General features: G+C 44.1%; 1 protein-coding gene across 1 annotated transcript in view; it reads left to right on the top strand.

Moving 5' to 3' along the window:
- The window catches only part of FFAR4 (free fatty acid receptor 4), a 43,510-nt gene extending 24,211 nt beyond the window's left edge, over positions 1 to 19,299 (top strand). Inside the window, exons 2-3 of the mRNA XM_068258731.1 lie at positions 12,771 to 12,899; positions 17,620 to 19,299. Coding sequence (XP_068114832.1) covers positions 12,771 to 12,899; positions 17,620 to 18,012 — 522 coding nt within the window. The 3' untranslated portion in view covers positions 18,013 to 19,299. The remainder of the gene's footprint in view (positions 1 to 12,770; positions 12,900 to 17,619) is intronic.
- Positions 19,300 to 20,272: the final 973 nt, after the last annotated feature.

The following is a 20,272-nucleotide window of genomic DNA, read 5'->3' as shown; positions in this document are numbered from 1 at the left end:
AAAGCCACTTCTGCTCCATCAGAGATGGTCAGAGTGAGTGTAATAAGCTGAGGTTGGGTGCACACTCATCTGTCAGTTTTCTGTATGCGCTTTCTGCACACCATGTGTGTTTGTGTGAAAACATGCACGCTTTATCACAGAAGCTAATGTAATTGATAGAGAAAATGCCTGCAGTGCTTCACTGTTGTCTGCTTTTATCTGCATGGGAAAAACAAGTGTGTACTAGCCAATTGAATAGCATTGGTTCTCAGTTTACCTGTGTAGAAAGCGAGGAGGTGGAGGAAGAGGGGGTATCCAAAGTTTTGCAGGGGGGGGGGGTGGCATTGATTTCTAGTTACGCCCCTGGTTACGAGTGTGTGTTTTGAGTAGAGGGTGAGCATGACTAACCTGGTCAAAGTCGTCTGGCTTCAGGCTGTAGTTCTCTTGGCTAACATCACCAATTAAAAAAAAAAAAGCGCTAGAAGTGATGACCAGACTGTAACCCAAAAATTGGGGAGCCGTCTCACTTACAAAGCGTACTGTGGAAAAAGAATTTAAGGGACTGTCTACTTACAGTATCAAAAAGTTTATTGAAAAAAGAACAAAAAGAACAGAAAAATAACATCACCAATTAATCAACCTAGTAGGCTATCACGTCATCAAGGAATACATGTTTTTATTATTCAAAAAGGTGATAGATCCACTCCCATTGAAAAATTAATATATTAATTACAAAGTTGTGCACCAAATACATAGAGACCTTTAAAAGAAATGATTCAGCAGATACTGTAACTTCATATGCCAAGCTGTTACACAATATATTTTCTCAGCTGATTAAATATAAATGCAAAATTGAGTAGTGATTCTCTGGCCAGAGATGAAATACATGCTCATTTCACACGTCTGCGCATTCACACACTTAAAATTAACTGCGCTGTGCTGAATTATAGCCCGGGGTCCCCCTTTAAGGGTGTAACTTCCGTTAGTTACAATGACCACAGGCATCTCATTGATGCCAGCGATTGACACGGGGACTTAGATTAATGAAAAGGAACTGCATTCCCATTCATTCATCTCCACATTAACGATTATGCGGGAGCGAGCAGGAATGCGCTGCGGCAAGGGACGTATATCAACATCCCTGCGAGGTGTAGTGGTGTTTTGCAGGGACGTAGATGCTCATCCTGGGGGAGGGTAAGTGGTTTAACTTTCATTTTCTGAGTTTAAAAATGATTTTCCCTCTGCATTTTTAACTACTTGCCGACCGGCTGACGCCAGACCGGCTAGCTCCAATGGGCGTGGCCGCGGCAGCAGCCCCAGGACCGCCTAACGCCAATTGGCGTCAAGTCCTGGGGCTCTAATTTGCATGAGATCGCGTGCACGCTGCGCGCGCATCTCATGCTCGGAGGGCGGAGCTCTGCCCCCTCTTTAGTCTCCGAGCGGCTATTGCGATCAGCAGCAGGGCTGTAATGGGGACAGCCGTGTGACACGGCTGTCCCCCTGGGGGACAAGAGAGCGATCGGCTCTCATCGGCAGAAGCGGCTGGGTGCAGGGAGGGAGGGAGGGAATAACAAACAAAACAAAAAAAGCACATTTTGTTTAAAAAACGGACATAAATATTTAATAAAAAAAAAAAACTTAGGGGCGATCAGACCCCACCAACAGAGATCCCTGTTGGTGGGGGGAAAAGGGGGGGGGAATCACTCATGTGCTGTGTTGTGCGTTCTTGCAGCTTGGCCTTAAAGCTGCAGTGGCCATTTTAGTTAAAATGTGCCTGGTCTTTAGGGGGATTTACCACTGTGGTCCTCAAGTGGTTAAAATCAATTTTCACAAAAACTACAAGGTATTTTTCGAAATTGTTTTTTTTTTACTTTGGCGACAAAAGCATATACGAGGGCTTCGCTATTCACCACTTAAGTCGGCACAAAATTACACAAAAATTACCCGAAATTACAAACAAAATCAATTTAATTTACAAAATGTAATTACGTATGGGTGTCATTGCGAAAATTATGAAAACATTTTGAAGACATAGTGATTAGCTGATTATGATCAACACTATTCCCCTAGTGGGATGCCAGTTTTCTATACTCCCCTTATAAACAACAGAATTCCTTCCAAACCTGATGCTCAAAATGATCTCTATAGCTTGATATGCACACGTAGCTTTAGATCATTACAAAGGGCTTTTGGTAGCTGGTTCTCATTTAGGACTGGGCAAACAGGTTTGTAACTACAACATGACTAAATACCAGCACAGCACCTAACAATCAGCCTATTAGACAAACACATTGCTTTACCGTCATCTGATTATCAGCATTGTGATGTACTTGCCCTGATATTCTAAACCACAACGTCAAGCAAAGGTGAAAAACAAAATGATGGCAATATGCAACCTCTTGTGGTGGAACTCTGTAGGGCTATTGTTGTGTTCAGTAGCCCCGAAGACAGGAGAACTGGAACTGAGTTAATTTACAGCGATGAGCACAAATTTCGCATAATCATAATTTTACCCCGCAATTCACAATTACGATGTGAAATTGTAATACTAAATTTCAGGTAAAATCGTAATTAATTTTGTTTGTAAACAAAACGAGGAATCATAATTTAGCATTTTCGCTTAATTTCCAGTGTAATTTCGTGCCGACTTTACTGGTTAATAGCTAAGCCCCCAATACATGTTATCGTCACCAAAATTGCTATGTATGTTAAGGGGAATAGTGGAAATGAGTTGGTGGGGTCTGATCGCTCCCCCATGTTTATTTTTTTTTTCATAAATATTTTCGTTTGTGTTTTTTGTTTTTTTTAAAGGCTATTTCTTTAAACCCCATCCCTCCCTCCCCACAGCCAGCCAACGGCGATCGGCTATCATAGGCTTCTGCCTACGATAGCTCTCTTGTCCCCCAGGGGGAGCCGATCGCTCTCTTGTCCCCCAGGGGGACAGCCGTGTCACACGGCTGTCCCCACTGTGCAGCGCTGCTGCTGATCGCAGCGCTGCAGAGTCTAAATAGACGGCGATCACGCCGTCTAACAGTCTCCCGAGCGGAGACTGAAGGCAGGGCGGAGCTCCTCCCCCCAAGCAGGAGATGCGATCTCCTGCAAAACAGAGCCCCAGGACTTTACGCCAATTGGCGTTAGGCGGTCCTGGGGCTGCAGCCGCGGCCACGCCCATCGTGACGCGGTCGGCAAGAGGTTAAAACCATTTTCCATTGCATTTCTTAACCTCCTTGGCGGTCTGATTCTTTCCAGATTTTAGGGTCTAAAAGCGGTGCAATTTTTTTTCACTCTTTCAGACCCTAAAACCTGAAAAAAATCATTCTGGCAGGGAGATCTGCAGCAAAATAAAAAAAAATTTACCTTCCTGGGCTCCTGGGCTGCAGTTTCCTCTTTGCCCACAAGATGGCGCTAATATACATATAAACGAACTTCTCTATATTTCTCTAATATAGAGAAGTTCGTTTTCAATGTTAGCCCCGCCCCCGATGACGTCACGCTGCCACCACCGCTCTGCTGCCACCACCACGGCTGCGCTGCTCAAACTGGCTGCCGGGTCCCCGGAAGAATAGCGGGGACATGGGGGATCCCGGCGGCCAGGGAAAGACCCCACACTGCCGGGGAGAGAGGCTGGAGTCCCGCTGCGCAGCGAGATCGCGCGCGGGACTCCACAACTACAGGAAAAGCTCTGCAATGCCTACCCCGACCTGAGCTCGGGATCACCGATAGCAGCTGCTTTTTTCTACCCCGAGCTCAGGTCGGGAAAACCGGCAAGGAGGTTAAATTAATTTTCTCAAAAACTAAGAGGTGTTTTTGAAAAATGATTTTCCCTTGTTCCCGCTTTTCCCCTTAATTTAGGTGACAATAGCATGTATGGGGTTGTGAAATTACACCAAGTCACAAGTCAGCACTGAATTACACAAAAATTACATGAAAATTTGGCACAAAATTACACAAAAATTATGCAAAATTATGAATGGCTTCCACGAAACCAGTTGAATGTCTATATTGTAATCACGTATGGACATAATTGTGAAGTTTCCTATAATCTTAATTAGTACATTACGATCATCACTATTTATTTACAGGCTCCAGCAGCATCAACTTCACTCCATATCTCTAGCCAGGGCATAACAGGAACAAACGATCTCCAACTGTCTAGATAATCTTACACAGTTTTACAGGTAGCACAGTGTCATCTACAGGCCAGATGTATGAACACCACAGGCTTTTTTTTATTTTGTAATAAATTAAGAGTGGGACAGACCTACAGAAGTCTACTGAAGGCACCTCTTTTCCCTCCTGCTCAGAGGCCCCCTTCACCTTGAGTATACTCCCTTTTTTATATATGTCTTTAGAATAGTGATGATCACAATGGGCTAATTATGATTATGCAGAATTTCACATAATTTTTTGCAATTATGGCCATACGTTATTACGATTTGGACATTCAGTTCATTTTGCATAATCTATTTGTAATTTTACAAAATTACTCTCAATTTCACATTATTTCATGCTGACTTTAGCAGTTACTTATTTTACAAAGATACCTTGTAGTTTTTGAGAAAATCAATTTTAAAAAATGCTAAAGGAAAAATATTATTTTAATAAAATGGCAGTTTAACCACTTAAGCCTATCTGGACAAACATTCTCCCGCCGCCGGCCGTTAGCCCATCTATCATTATAGATCCCATTCATTGATCGAAGCCCCCCCCCCCGAAAAACAGACAGCCTCTCTCTATCAGAGGCTGCGGTTTTTCTGAGTAACAAAAAGTTTCCCATCCTCCTAATGCTTCCTGGAAGTGTACGATCAAATTTCCAGGACTTTTTGACTGTGGCCATCTTGTGGCCAAATAGCAAAACTACACCCACATCCATTTTTTATTAAATAAATACATTTTTTTACATTTAAAATTAGTTGTTTACCTCCCGCACCAAAAATTACCCAAATACATTTTTAATAAATATTTTTTTAAATAAAATTACAATTTAAAAAAAAACATAAATAGTTACATAAGGGTCTGAACTTTTTAAATATGCATGTCAAAGGAGAATATTAATATAATTTTTAAAATTATGGGCTTGTAAATAGTGATGGTCGCAAAATGAAAAAATGCACCTTTATTTGCAAATAAAATATCGGCGCCATACATTGTGATAGGGACATAATTTAATTGGTGTAATAAGCGGGACAAATGGGCAAATAAAATACATGGATTTTAATTACGGTAGCATGTATTAATTTCAAACTATATTGGCCAAAAACTGAGAAATCATGATTTTTTTTCCATTTCTTTCTTAATATTCCTGTTAAAATGGATTTATAATAAATTAATTCTTAGCAAAATGTATCACCCAAAGAAAGCCTAATTGGGAAAAAACAGTACTTAGATAATTCATTGTGATGAGTAGTGATAAAGTTATTGGCAAATGAATGGGAGGTGAAAGTTGCTCAGATGCAAAAAAATAAACAACCCTGTGAGCTTAAGTGGTTAAAATTCATTTTTCCTTTGCATTTTCAAAATCGATTAGCTCAGAAACTACAAGGTCTTTTTGATAACTTTTTTTTACTTGTTTTCTACTATTCTACCTTAACATATGTAGCAATTCTGGTAAGAATAGCATGTTTCCGGGCTTTTCTATTCACCGCTGAAGTCCGCACGAAATTCCGGGAAAATTAAGCAAAATTGTGAACTTATGATTCCTGTTTACATTTTTAAATTAATTATGATTTTTTCCCAAAATTTTGCATTACAATTTTGCATTATAATTGTGAATTATTACGATTATTCGAAATGTTCTGCTCATCACCACTGCAGGGACTACTGACAGTAGACTTGAGACCTCAACAATCCCAGACCTGTGTGGCCCCTAATGTGCTTTGTGCCCTGGGCAGTTGCCCAGCTTGACCCTATGGAAGCACTAGCCCTGTATGACTACATTCACAAAATGTCTTGATTCTAAATGTTAAGCCAGTTAGCTGGACTAGTGCTACTCATTCAGCACTACCCTGCCGTATAACTTCCCTTGTAGTGGCTCTAAAAATCATCTGGCCAGGGGAAGGCAAGTGGAAGTGAGCCTGCACTTACTTTGATAAGTTGGTTTGAAGCTGAATATTCACTTGTAACAGGGGATGGCGCTCACAGTGAGTTTTAGGCCCTTGCAGTGGTCCAAAAACAATGGGGTACTTAGATACAAATGTGGACAATCACAACAAGGCCCTTACGCACTGTTCATGCATATAATAATGCCAAACTCAATCACAAACATAACCCAGCGGGATGGTGTTCTACTCCAGTAAGTACACTTTGTCACTCAATCTTTTCTTGTGCAATCTTAATACACAGTCCACTAGTAGCAACCAGTCCTAGGATAATACACAGTCCGCTATTAAAAAAAAAACAGTCCCAGGATAGGACCTGATTTGGCAGAAAAGAAATCCAGATAAATCCTCTGACTAAAATGCTGATCTTAATCTCATTCCCAGAGGTAGGGTTCTTTGGACAGACAAAGCCTTCACCACACCCTAGTGAGATACACTCACCACCAGATATTAACCTGCTGGTAGGTCTCATGACGCCTTGGGACAGTTACCGGGTGGTCCCCCACAACTCTGGCTATATCCAAGAAGCTTGACTGTATTGTGGCAACATCCAAGATTCTTGACTGTATAATGGCTCTCCCTAGGTGTCAGTACCTCAATAAAAAAAAAAACTTCACAAACTGTAGTGTGATACCGTCTGTTTAATAAAAACTTTTAAAAACACATTGCACTTACATACTCCTGGACATCAATAAAGCATAGAGTTTTATCCACGGGCTCTACCCCATCATAGATGGCCGGCTGGCATCGGTATCCTCTTATCCTCCGGTGGACTTCCGACTGCAGCGCGCTCGGGCAGCTCCGTCCTTTTCCCGTAATTAGGGTCCCGCCGTCTCGGCGGGTAAAGCCGGATATTGCCTGACATGGTTCATGATTGAGGAGGCGAGGGGAGCCCATTTAAAGTCCCATGTTTGAGATTAGACCACTGGCAGGGCTTCTTGAGGCAAACGTGTGAGGTGCGCCCCCCCCCCCCCTACATTTGGAATGATCGCACAGCACCCAACAATTTTTAATGTGCTTCTTTTAATGTTCTCAAAATACATTAGCACACTGGCTGGCTGTGAGTCTGTGACAAATAAACTGCTCACCCTCAGCCACTCCATTCCTCCTAAGTCAGGACAGCAGTGCCACCTTCTGCTGTGCAAGTCAAATGAAAAACTGCTGCTCTCCTGCCTCCCCCCTCCTAAATCACTGTCAGACTCCTCACACAGCACAACAGCTGCTTTTCCCCAATGATGACCTCTTCACCTCACTCGCTTTCCCCTCGCTTCTCTCCCAACTCTGACTGCATGCAGTGTAGAAATACAGTACAGACATGCTGCCCCTGTAATCTCTGTGCCTGATGCAAATGTTTCACCTTGCTTCATGGGAGAACCGGCCCTAAACCAGCCCTGACTACTGTAATTCATAGTCTACACCCATCGGTGAGTCCCATTCAGTTGGGGTGAAAGCACTTGACTGATGGAGGATTGAAAGTCACATATTGGTGTTGAAGCGCTATCTGAACTGAGGAGCACTTCTGTTTCTCGTGTCTCCACTGGCACTCCTGGTTCCTGTGCACTAGTAAAAATCTACTTCTGCTGAAACCAGAAAGAACTGAAATGCAGAATTAGTACACTTGATGTGGCAAATTATCCATATTTACATCAGGGAAGTATCGATTCTCAGATTAAGGGAAACTGCACACAAGCACAGACTTTGTATGTACTATCGTGTTTGCATGAGTTTTCTGTGGTTCCCTTGGGCACATTGGTTTACCCCCATATACTTAAAACATACAGATATACTGTAAATGTAATTGTTTCCCTGTATATGATATGGACATTAGACTATAACTATGGTAGATAGAGTTGGGCCGAACCTCCGATTTTAGGTTCGCGAACCGGGTTCGCGAACTTTCGCGGAAGGTTCGGTTCGCGTTAAAGTTCGCGAACCGCAATAGACTTCAATGGGGATGCGAACTTTGAAAAAAAAAAAAATTATGCTGGCCACAAAAGTGATGGAAAAGATGTTTCAAGGGGTCTAACACCTGGAGGGGGGCATGGCGGAGTGGGATACACGCCAAAAGTCACCGGGAAAAATCTGGATTTGACGCAAAGCAGCGTTTTAAGGGCAGAAATCACATTGAATGCTAAATGACAGGCCTAAAGTGCTTTAAAACATCTTGCATGTGTATACATCAATCAGGGAGTGTAATTAAGGTACTGCTTCACACTGACACACCAAACTCCACTGAACAGAACAGGTATGCAGTGGCGGGTTCACTGAACAGAACAGGTATGCAGTGGCGGGTCCACTGAACAGGTATACAGTGGCGGGTCCACTGAACAGAACAGGTATGCAGTGGCGGGTTCACTAAACAGGTATACAGTGGCGGGTCCACTGAACAGAACAGGTATGCAGTGGCGGGTTCACTGAACAGAACAGGTATGCAGTGGCGGGTCCACTGAACAGGTATACAGTGGCGGGTCCACTGAACAGAACAGGTATGCAGTGGCGGGTTCACTAAACAGGTATACAGTGGCGGGTCCACTGAACAGAACAGGTATGCAGTGGTGGGTTCACAGAACAGGTATGCAGTGGCAGGATCAATGAACAGGTATGCAGTGGCAGGATCACTGAACAGGTATGCAGTGGCAGGATCAATGAACAGGTATGCAGTGGCAGGATCAATGAACAGGTATGCAGTGGCAGGATCAATGAACAGGTATGCAGTGGCAGGATCACTGAACAGGTATGCAGTGGCAGGATCAATGAACAGGTATGCAGTGGCAGGATCAATGAACAGGTATGCAGTGGCAGGATCAATGAACAGGTATGCAGTGGCAGGATCACTGAACAGGTATGCAGTGGCAGGATCAATGAACAGGTATGCAGTGGCAGGATCAATGAACAGGTATGCAGTGGCAGGATCAATGAACAGGTATGCAGTGGCAGGATCAATGAACAGGTATGCAGTGGCAGGATCAATGAACAGGTATGCAGTGGCAGGATCAATGAACAGGTATGCAGTGGCAGGATCACTGAACAGGTATGCAGTGGCAGGATCAATGAACAGGTATGCAGTGGCAGGATCACTGAACAGGTATGCAGTGGCAGGATCAATGAACAGGTATGCAGTGGCAGGATCAATGAACAGGTATGCAGTGGCAGGATCACTGAACAGGTATGCAGTGGCAGGATCAATGAACAGGTATGCAGTGGCAGGATCAATGAACAGGTATGCAGTGGCAGGATCAATGAACAGGTATGCAGTGGCAGGATCACTGAACAGGTATGCAGTGGCAGGATCAATGAACAGGTATGCAGTGGCAGGATCACTGAACAGGTATGCAGTGGCAGGATCAATGAACAGGTATGCAGTGGCAGGATCAATGAACAGGTATGCAGTGGCAGGATCAATGAACAGGTATGCAGTGGCAGGATCAATGAACAGGTATGCAGTGGCAGGATCAATGAACAGGTATGCAGTGGCAGGATCAATGAACAGGTATGCAGTGGCAGGATCACTGAACAGGTATGCAGTGGCAGGATCAATGAACAGGTATGCAGTGGCAGGATCAATGAACAGGTATGCAGTGGCAGGATCAATGAACAGGTATGCAGCCAGGGACAAGCTAAGGCTAACTAATCTTTCCCTATGAGAGACTGCAGTAGCTCGCCCTACTCTAACTAATGCAGGCACACGAGTGGCCACGGCCGCCGCTGCCTGCCTATATAAGGGGGGGTGGGGCTCCAGGGGCTAGTGTAGCCTAATTGGCTACACTGGGCCTGCTGACTGTGATGTAGAGGGTCAAAGTTGACCCTCAGTGCATTATGGGGCGAACCGCAATGGGGCGAACTTTTCCGCAATAAAGTTCGCGTGCGGTACCCGCACGCGAACCACCTAGGTTCGCGCGAACCAGGTTCGCCGGCGAACCGTTCGGCCCAACTCTAATGGTAGATATATGATTGTGAGCTCCCCTGGGGACTGTCAGTGACGCGACTATGTAAATGACATAAAATGCAAATTTAAAAACAAATCTATGCGGAGTACAAACTGCTCATGCCTGCTGCCAATACACATGCCGTATGAGATAGCTAGGACCTAAATCGGTCGCGATCTACCGGTAAATCGCAAATGACTGCAATGTAGATCGTGGCCGCGTTCTGTCAAATTATGCGGCTCTGCTGCCCTATGCAGAACAGCACATGGTCAGGGGCGGTTCTGCCATGACAAGGCCTGATGCGCATCATTCAGCCGGCATCAAGGCTGTGGGTGGTACCGGGCACAACACTTCTGCCCACACCCACGTCCCTCTGTCTGCTCATCCGCCCTGTCTGCATGCTCGCCCACCCGCACCACACACTTGAATGATCCCTCGGCCACCGACCCGCTCGTCCGACCGCCATGAAGAAGGAAGAGCTGCGGTTGAAAGAGGGGGAGCTAGAGGGAGGTAAGTGATCACTATACTGCGGGCACCCTGGAACCTACACCGGCCTACCTATACAGGGGGCATCTATACTTAGCTACCTATACTGGGGGTACCTATGCCTGGCTACCTATACATGGGGCACCTATACTTAGCTACCTATACTAGAGTACCTATGCCTTGCTACTTATATAGGGGGCACTTTCACTTAGCTACCTATACTGGGAGCACCTATACCTAGCTACCTATACTGGGGGCACTTATACTTAGCTACCTATACTGGGAGCACCTATACCTAGCTACCTATACTGGGGGCACTTATACTTAGCTACCTATACTGGGAGCACCTATACCTAGCTACCTATACTGGGGGCACTTATACTTAGCTACCTATACTGGGAGCACCTATACCTAGCTACCTATACTGGGGGCACTTATACTTAGCTACCTATACTGGGGGCACCAATGCCTGGCTACCTATACAGGGGACACCTATGCCTGACTACCTATATTGAGGGCACCTATACCTGGCTACCTATACTGGGGGCACCTATACCTGGCTACCTATACTGGGGGCACTTATACTTAGCTACCTATACAGGGGGCACCTAAGCCTGACTACCTATACAGGGGGCACCTAAGCCTGACTACCTATACTGGAGGCACCTATACCTGGCTACCTATACTGGGGACACTTATACTTAGCTACCTATATTGGGGGCACCTATACCTGGCTACCTATACTGGGGGCACTTATACTTAGCTACCTATACAGGGGGCATCTATGCCTGACTACCTATATTGGGGGCACCTTTGCCTTGCTACCTACTTAGCTAGATATACTGGGGGTACCTCTGCCTAGCTACCTATACAGGGGGCACCTATTCCTGACTACCTGTACTGGGGGCACCTATGCCTGGCTACCTACTTAGCTACCTATACTGGGGGCACCTATGCCTGGCTATCTATACAGGGGAACCTATACTTAGCTACCTATACAGGGGGCATCTATGCCTGACTACCTATATTGGGGGCACCTTTGCCTTGCTACCTACTTAGCTAGATATACTGGGGGTACCTCTGCCTAGCTACCTATACAGGGGGCACCTATTCCTGACTACCTGTACTGGGGGCACCTATGCCTGGCTACCTACTTAGCTACCTATACTGGGGGCACCTATGCCTGGCTATCTATACAGGGGAACCTATACTTAGCTACCTATACTGGAGGCATCTATGCCTGGCTACTTATATAGGGGGCACTTATACTTAGTTACCTATACTGGGGGCACTTGTGCCTGTGGGCCGTTCATGAAAAGGTGTGGGAGGTGTGGGCAGAAGGATTCTGCGGCTGTTTGCTATGCTTACTGCTTAGCATTTGAAATATTGGTAGATGTCTTGGACTCGGCAAATTTCAAAGTAGCTCCCGATCCGAAAAAGTTTGGGCCGTCCTGACCTAAATAAACCAAACATCACACTCCGCCAAGCATACAGTGGGGATCCCCATAAGGTAGATAAACAATGAAAAGAGTCAGTTTGGAGAGCATTATGCAAAGTATCATAAAATTTCCCTAAAAGATACAAAAGTAATAGGTATATACAAACTTAATGTCTATAGTAGAAGAGGAGATTATGATGATGTACTATATGTGAAACAAGCCACGTAGATTTACATATGAAAAAATACATTCCATCTACATGGTCTCAATCAGGACTGGCGTTGGACTTGCGTGATTTACTGCCTAAGTGCCCCTGAGGGGTACTTACTTCAGGAGGGGGTAGAATCTGGATCCTAAAGAGGCTTCCGCATCCTTTTCAGCACCCCTGCTCCACCCCCTGAAAATCCGCCAACAAGTGAATAACACTTCTACTGCTCTCTGCTTTGCATACTCTGCAATGGCCGGGTGAGCGGGGGCTCTTGGGGGCAAGCAGATTTGTGCGTAACTGGTGCCACCATAGGCCATAATAGGAATTACGCTATAGCGGCGCTCAGTGAATAATTTGGATGCTGTCATTCTCATCATTCACATCATTCACCGCTATCCATGGTGACCTGGAGGGGGAATAGTAATTAACGCCGCGGGGACTTGTGCAGGAGCAGGGTAAGCCGTATGTCGGCTGTATCCTGCGCCCAAGTCTCCCGGCAGCAGATTCATAGGTATTGGGGTTGTGGGGGGGGGGGGGGGGTGTGGTGGAAATAAATTGTAGATGTGATTTGAACTCATTGATTTTATCATTTCGCTATTCTTCCCATATTCATCTCCATATTTCTATCACGCAGAGGGTCCTGGTGTGTGCACTGGTCTGGCCAACCGTCACCGAAGAGATTGGATGGGACATTTCATTTATCATTCTGGATTTTCTCATCCCTGGAATGAGCATTGTTGTCAGCTACTCCAAGATCTATAAGGTACTCAGTCATTAAGTATACAGTGTACAGGGTCACATTTATGAAGGTATTTCCATACCTCTCCAGAGGGGATACCATAAATCATCTAGCATACCTTATTAACGGTGAGAGGGATATGGAAACTGCCATATTTATTTCCTTTTAATCAATACCAGTTGCCTGGTTTTGAGGGGTGTGTATCCACGTTATAAAAATGTTACCGTTTATGAACCGCCTGGGTGTTTACAGGTTAAAATATTGTCCTGGAAATCCAATCAGAGTTGCAACAATCTACACAGCAGTGCCCATTTAGGTGTTAAACAGTGGTGGGCCGAAATTCCGCATTGAAATTCGTATTTACACAATTATAATCGTAATGCAAAATTTCATGGAAAATCGTAATTAATTTCGTATGTAATAGTAGTATTTTATAAATTTGCTTAATTTTTCATGTAATTTTCGTGCAATTTCACAAAATGTTGTGCCAACTTTAGCGGTTAATAGCAAAACCCCCATACATGTTATTGCCGCCAAAATTGCTACATGTGTTAAGAATAGTGCATATGTTAACGAGAATATTGGATACAAGTCAAAAAAATGGTTTTTAAACTGTCATTTAAAAAAAAAAAAAACTTTTTTTTTTTTGCATTTTTACAATCAATTTTCTCAAAAACTACAAAATATTTTTGGAAAATTATTTTTTTTACTTATACCCACTATTCTCCTTAACATAGGTGGAATTTTTGGTGTCACTACCATGTATGGGGGCTTTGCTATTCACTGCCAAATTCTGCACGAAATTACACGAAAATGCTGCGAAATTTTAGGCAAAATTACAAATCACTATACAAAGTCAATGGAATTTACAAATCGTAATTACATATAAGCGTCAATGCGAAAATGTACGCAAAATTTTGCGTAATCGTAATTAGCTGATTACGATCATCACTGGTGTTAAATGACCATTCATCCATGTCTTAATGGAACTAGCAATTGGCTATAAGAATTCCATAAAGTACAGTGTGCTGAGATTAGTTCTGTGGTGCCCCCTCCTACAGTTGCCACCACGGACACCTCAGGTTTGCCTATGCCTAGAAACAGCCCTGCTGATCAGAGAGGGATTTATCTTTTGGGCACTTTGAGGAGAAAGTCTGCAGGAGTATGGCAAGCTTTAGCTTCTTCATTACACACAACTTGAAGTGGAATCCCCGCTCCTGTTGATAAGGAAAATGTCCACTTTCATTAAAGGGACTCCGAGCAGTGCAGAAACTATGGAAAGATGCACATCATTTTAAAGCTCTCTTTCTCCTCTTTCCAATGATATATAAACCGCCACCCTACGCCTTTTAGTTTTCGCTATTTTCGCGATTGAAATTGCCGCGGCCGCAGTTTCGATCGCGAAAATAGAGAAAACTAAAAGGCGTAGGGCAACGATTTAGGTGTCGTCAGAAAGAGGAGAAAGAGAGCTTTAAAATGATATCCATCAAGTCATAGTTATATTGTATTACACAGGACGACACTTTCCAGAGTGTCAGCAGCTCCATTCTCCTGAATGCAGCTGCTGACTTTGAAAAAAAGTCGTCCTGTGTAATACAATATAACTATGGCTTGATGGATATCATTTTAAAGCTCTCTTTCTCCTCTTTCTGACGACACCTAAATCGTTGCCCTACGCCTTTTAGTTTTCTCTATTTTCGCGATCGAAACCGCGGCCGCAGCAATTTCAATCGCGAAAATAGGGTGGCGGTTTATATATCATTGGAAAGAGGAGAAAGAGAGCTTTAAAATGATATGCATCTTTCCATAGTTTCTGCACTGCTCGGAGTCCCTTTAAGGCAAAATACAGCGTAGCAAAGACAGGTAAAATGTCTAACATGTTTCAGACTACATGTCCTTCAGGGGATACTTAACGGGGTTTTGTGGGGGTGTGCTGAGCGTAAAAACACATACTTACCTGGGGCTTCTATCAGCCCCCTGTAGCAGTAATGTCCCACTCTGTCCCCCTCCGTCTGACACAGCCAAATAATGCGTGCTCCCGATCGAGTCATCGGAAGCTTACTGCGCAGTCGCAGTATGAAGATTTCTTGTACTGCACCTGCGCAGTACGCTTTCCGATAACGTGAGCGGGAGAGAGCAGGGCCGTGCAGCCACAGTTAGAAAGCATGCCATGCTAGACTGGAGCTGGCGGCGGAGAACGGCAGATCGGAGGAGGACGGCGCGGGACATTACTGCTACATGGAGCTGATAGAAGCCCCAGGTAAGTGTCTGTTTTTACCCTCAGCACACCCCCACAGAACCCCTTTAAAGGAATCATCAAATATCAATATGATTTACATATCTGGGGCCTTCTCCAGCCGCTCGCAGTTGTTTGTCCCACAGTGAGAGCTCCATTTGCAGCCCGGGATCCCCGCACGGTGCAGAGGATGATCTTAAAGTTGTCCTTACTGCACTTGCATTAAGCGCTGCTGTCAATCCAGCCCACGTTGTCTGCGGAGTACTGCGCAGGGGTGGTATGCAGTAGTTCTGCACCTACGCAGTACGCCCCGGACAATGTGGGCTTGATTGACAGCGGGCGCTTCACGCAGGTGCAGTAAGGACAACCTCAAGGTTGTCCTCTGCACCGTGCGAGGATCCCGGGCCAGCAGCAGCGAATGGAGCTCTCCCCGTGGGACAACTGGAGAAAGCCCCAGGTAAGGAAATCAGATTTGCAATATACAGTATTTAACTAATGATTCCTTTGAATTAAAAAAAAGTTTAACTTTCCTGGGGCTTCTTGCAGCCGCTGGAGTCATTCTGCGCCCGTGCCGTGCCGTCCTTCCATGATTCTCCAGTGAGCAGTGGCGACCCCCTGAAAACTGTCTAGTTGTGGCCAGTTGGGGGCTATGGCGGCGCATGCGTGGCCCTGAGCCACATGCCACCTGATTGCGCTTCCATTGCCAGGAGTGCTCTGCAGATGTGCAGTAGCGATTTTCACGTACTACACATGCAGAGAATGCTCCTAGCAATGGGGACATGGCAGAAAGGCGCATGGCCAGCCAGCTTTGCGAGTGTTGTCACTGCTGGCCAGAGGGTGTCGAACGGATGTTGCAGGCACAGGACCACTCCAGGAGGCTGCAGGAAGCCCCAGGTAAGTTAAATTGTTTTTTTTTATTTGCTTTTAATTTCCTTTAATCATAGCCCAAAGTTACAGATATTCATTAACATGTTTAAATACAAAGGACATGTGGTCTCTCCAGTCTCCACCCTTGAAGAGACTCTTTGATAGAGAAAAGTTCCCCTGGAGGGTACTCACCTCGGTAGGGGAAAGCCTCTGGATCCTATCGAGGCTTCCCCTGTCCTCCTCTGTCCAACGCTGGTCTCGCTGCAGCCCACTGAATGCACAGCCGACAATTTGTCAGGCTGTGCAATATTTACCTTTCCCTGTTCCAGCGGGGGCGCTGTTGCGGCTCTCCGCTCGGAAATAGGCGGAAATAGCCGGTCTCTGACGGGTCCGCTCTACTGCGCAGGAGCAGGAGACTTGCGCCTGCGCAGTAGAGTGGACTCGACTGAGATCTACTATTCTGAGCCAAGAGCTGCTACTGCGCCTGCGCTGGAGCCAGGAAGGTAAATATTTACATCCCTGCCATTCGAGGAGCTCTATTGCTGCCACCGTGAGATGAACGAGGACGGGGTGCCTCGATAGGATCCAAAGGCTTTCCCTTCCCGAGGTGAGTACCCTCCAGGGGAGTTCTTTCTCAATACAGATCCTCTTTAAAGAGACTCCGTAACAAAAATTGCATCCTGTTTTTTATCATCCTATACGTTCCAAAAGCTATTCTAATGTGTTCTGGCTTACTGCAGCACTTTATACTATCACTGTCTCTGTAATAAATCAATGTATCTTTCCCTTGTCAGACTTGTCAGCCTGTGTCTGGAAGGCTGCCAAGTTCTTCAGTGTTGTGGTTCTGCTATGAACTCCCCCTTCCAGGCCCCTCCATGCACACTGCCTGTGTGTTATTTAGGATTAGAGCAGCTTCTCTCTTCTCTCATCTTTTACAAGCTGGATAAATCGTCCTCTGAGCTGGCTGGGCTTTCACATACTGAGGAATTACAGACAAGGGCAAAGCTGTTTGCTGGAAGAAAAGAGCTGCCTGAAACTTCAGTGCATGAGAGCAGAAGGGGGAAAGAAACACACAAATGATCTCTTGAGATTCAAAAGGAAGGGTGTATACAGCCTGCTTGTGTATGGATGTATTTTCTATGTGTGGACATACTGTACATCAACCTACTTCCTGTTTTGGTGGCCATTTTGTTTGTTTATAAACAAACTTTTTAAAACTTTTTTTAACCACTTTTAATGCGGCGAGGAGCGGCGAAATTGTGTCAGAGGGTAATAGGAGACGTCCCCTAACGCACTGGTATGTTTACTTTTGTGCAATTTTAACAATACCGATTCTCTTTAAGGCAGCCTTTAAACCCTAACAAATATTCAGACCAGGTTATGTCAAGTACATGATGCCACAACATCATCCTGAACTTTCAGTAACCCCACAATGAGATTGATTCACAAAACTTTCTTTCAAAGCAAAAAAAAAAAAAAAAATCCAAGAAAAAATGAGGATTAGGACTATAGGTAAAAATGATCATCTCATCTCGATCAGTTTTTCACTACAAGTTTGCTGTATACAGTATGTGTTTGTTTTAATTCATGAAATTTGGTGTTAAATACTGACTGGTTTTGTTTTATTTGCCTTTTTTATAGATAACCAAGGATATCAGGAAGAAGATGATCAGCAGCATAGCTTATTCGGATATCCACCAAATACGAGTCTCCCAGCGAGACTACAAACTTTTCCGAACCCTCTTCATTCTCATGATCTCGTTCTTCGTCATGTGGACTCCTGTGTTCGTTGTCGTTCTCCTAATTTTACTCCAGAACTTGGACGAAGACTTTGTACTCTCACCCACCGCCTTCTTTTGGATTTCCGTGTTTACATTCAGCAATTCAATAGTCAACCCGGTTTTGTACAACCTTAACTTATTCAGACAGAACTGGTGGCAAGTCTTGTTCTGTTGCAACCCAGAGGAATGCGTAGATACAGAGACCACCACCAAGAAAAACGAAAACCCAAATCCTACTACAGAAAAGAAATAGGAGGAGGTTTATTGTTTTTAGATGCTGAGTGCTGAGTCCTTATCAAAGTATCTGACTCTGAAATATTATCATAAGCTGCATCGAACACCAGAAGATAAATTATGGTGGTTCTACCAATAATTCTACTTCCACCAGTTAGCTTGGCTTTCCATTGATGGTGCTGAGATGAGCACAGCTCAAACATAAGTGTACAGCATCGTTGGTTGTTGTCTATACAGGGATGGTAGGCCAATCAGATCATTTCCACATTGCTCTGCCTATTATATATAGTTTTCATGGTGACATTATTCAACTAAACATGGAAGTTTCAGGCAATACGTGAATGGAGCACCTTAGCCATGATAGATCATACATAAAACTGGAGTAAGACCTAACAGGAAAACTCTGCTGACTTAAGGGGATTTACTGGAATCATGGAGAGTAGGGTGTGAGATGGCAGGACTGGATGGGACACTTGGATTCAAGAATGGGGTCAAGGGACTTTGGGATAACCATTGTTGGGGACTATGAAGATTAGCCATCAAGGCAATTAGTAGAGTTTGGAATTAGGTAGAATAGGAGAGGGGTAAGACTTGGCAATTGGGGGGAGAGCAGTTAGGCACCAACTGGTAGAGTTACACACCAAAGGGAGATGGCTAGGTTTAGGTACTATTGTAAGAGTTAATATTAGAAAAAGGATATGGATTGATGTCAATGTTGAGGATAGTTTGGAGCAATCTGTGGGGTCAGGGGTAAGGGTGGGTGGATTTTTAACCATGTTAGTTGCTGCTGATGTTGTATTTAACAGAAGAAGACGGCTGAGCTGTTGGCACTGAAATAACACATCTCAGGTACTGTTGGTCCTATCATGTCCTATGAGAGGCAAGAAGCTAACATTGTAAAAATGTATCAATTGAGGAACAGTCAATGTTGTGAATATCTGCAAACAACACAAGAAACACAAGTTTCCGAATTTGCAAGGCATTTTGTGAACAGCATATTTTCATTTGAATAGGCTTGGAAATATAGCCACTGAATCAAATCAGAGGAGATACCATTTGTATGGTGCTCAGAACTTGAGGGGAGAACTTGGTGGTGTAGAACATTTTTTCTGCACATTATTCAAGGCATGTACCCTTTTATGAAGGAATGAGTTTGCCGGGGATCGTCCTATTGTGAATAAGATCACCTCAAGTACCTCTTGGCACATTTATGTAGTATTTGTTAGGAGTACTAAATATTTGTATAAATGTTTTTCTTTATGTGTTTCAATAACTATAAAAATTGAATAAAATGTATGTATACACATTTTATCTTTTTAATCTGAAAATTAACATTAATAGGCTGACCTTGGACCCCCTAAACCCAACCCAAGCACCCCAGGGGTATGTATACCTTGTGTTCAGAACCTAGTATCTAAGTCATTTTTTCCACTATATTATGCAAGATCTATACTCATATGGCCAGGTAAAGCCAAAAGGCATCATGTTCTGGCCAATCCAACCAGCGTCCAGACCCACGACTTATGGCCTGGCCTTCTGATATTCACTGATGATCAGAGTGGAGGCATCGAACAAGTAGAGATGAGCTAAAATTTTCTCCAAAGTCAGAAATGTACATTTTCACAAAATGTTCTCGTAATTATGATACGATTTTTGCCAGATATACATTATTTTGTGAAAATGAGAACTTTCTTCAAAAAGATGTTTTCTCATGTCCGTTACGCATTTTGAGAAAATGCTTATTCTCATGGCCACATGTACTCTCATCTTTTGTAAAACAGTGTTTTCTCATGCTCATATGTTTTTACAAATAGTCTCATATGTACAAAAATGTGACATTTTTGTAAAAATTCTGACGAAAATGTCCGAAATGATCATTGCCAGAACAGTTTTGTGAAAGGTGAAGCTGTACCTGCTTGTATTCCAGGAGTGGGCCGCAGCAGAGAGGGTTAATTTACCAAAATTGAATATCCTCTGCCGATGGGTGACAGGAAGTGTCTGGAAGATGGAGAGCAGTGTGGAGCACCGATGCAAGAGGATGACATCCCAGTAAATAAACTCTCTCTGTGGCGTCTCCCTCCTCGGATACAAGCGGGTACAGTTTTGCTCCTTGCAAAACTGTGCTGACTTGTGCTTACTAAATATTAACCCAAAGTATGAAGGATGGCATTAGATTAAATAAGTAAGATAATTGATATTGCTGTGTTGACGTAATAGTTGTATCAAAAAATTTGAAAATAAGGTACTTATATTGACATCCACCGCCACTGCACCACAAG

Source organism: Hyperolius riggenbachi, chromosome 10, assembly GCF_040937935.1.
Source record: "Hyperolius riggenbachi isolate aHypRig1 chromosome 10, aHypRig1.pri, whole genome shotgun sequence".
Taxonomy (NCBI): Eukaryota; Metazoa; Chordata; class Amphibia; order Anura; family Hyperoliidae; genus Hyperolius; species Hyperolius riggenbachi.
The sequence above is the reverse complement of the archived record's forward strand: the minus strand, read 5'-3'. Positions and strand labels throughout refer to the sequence as shown.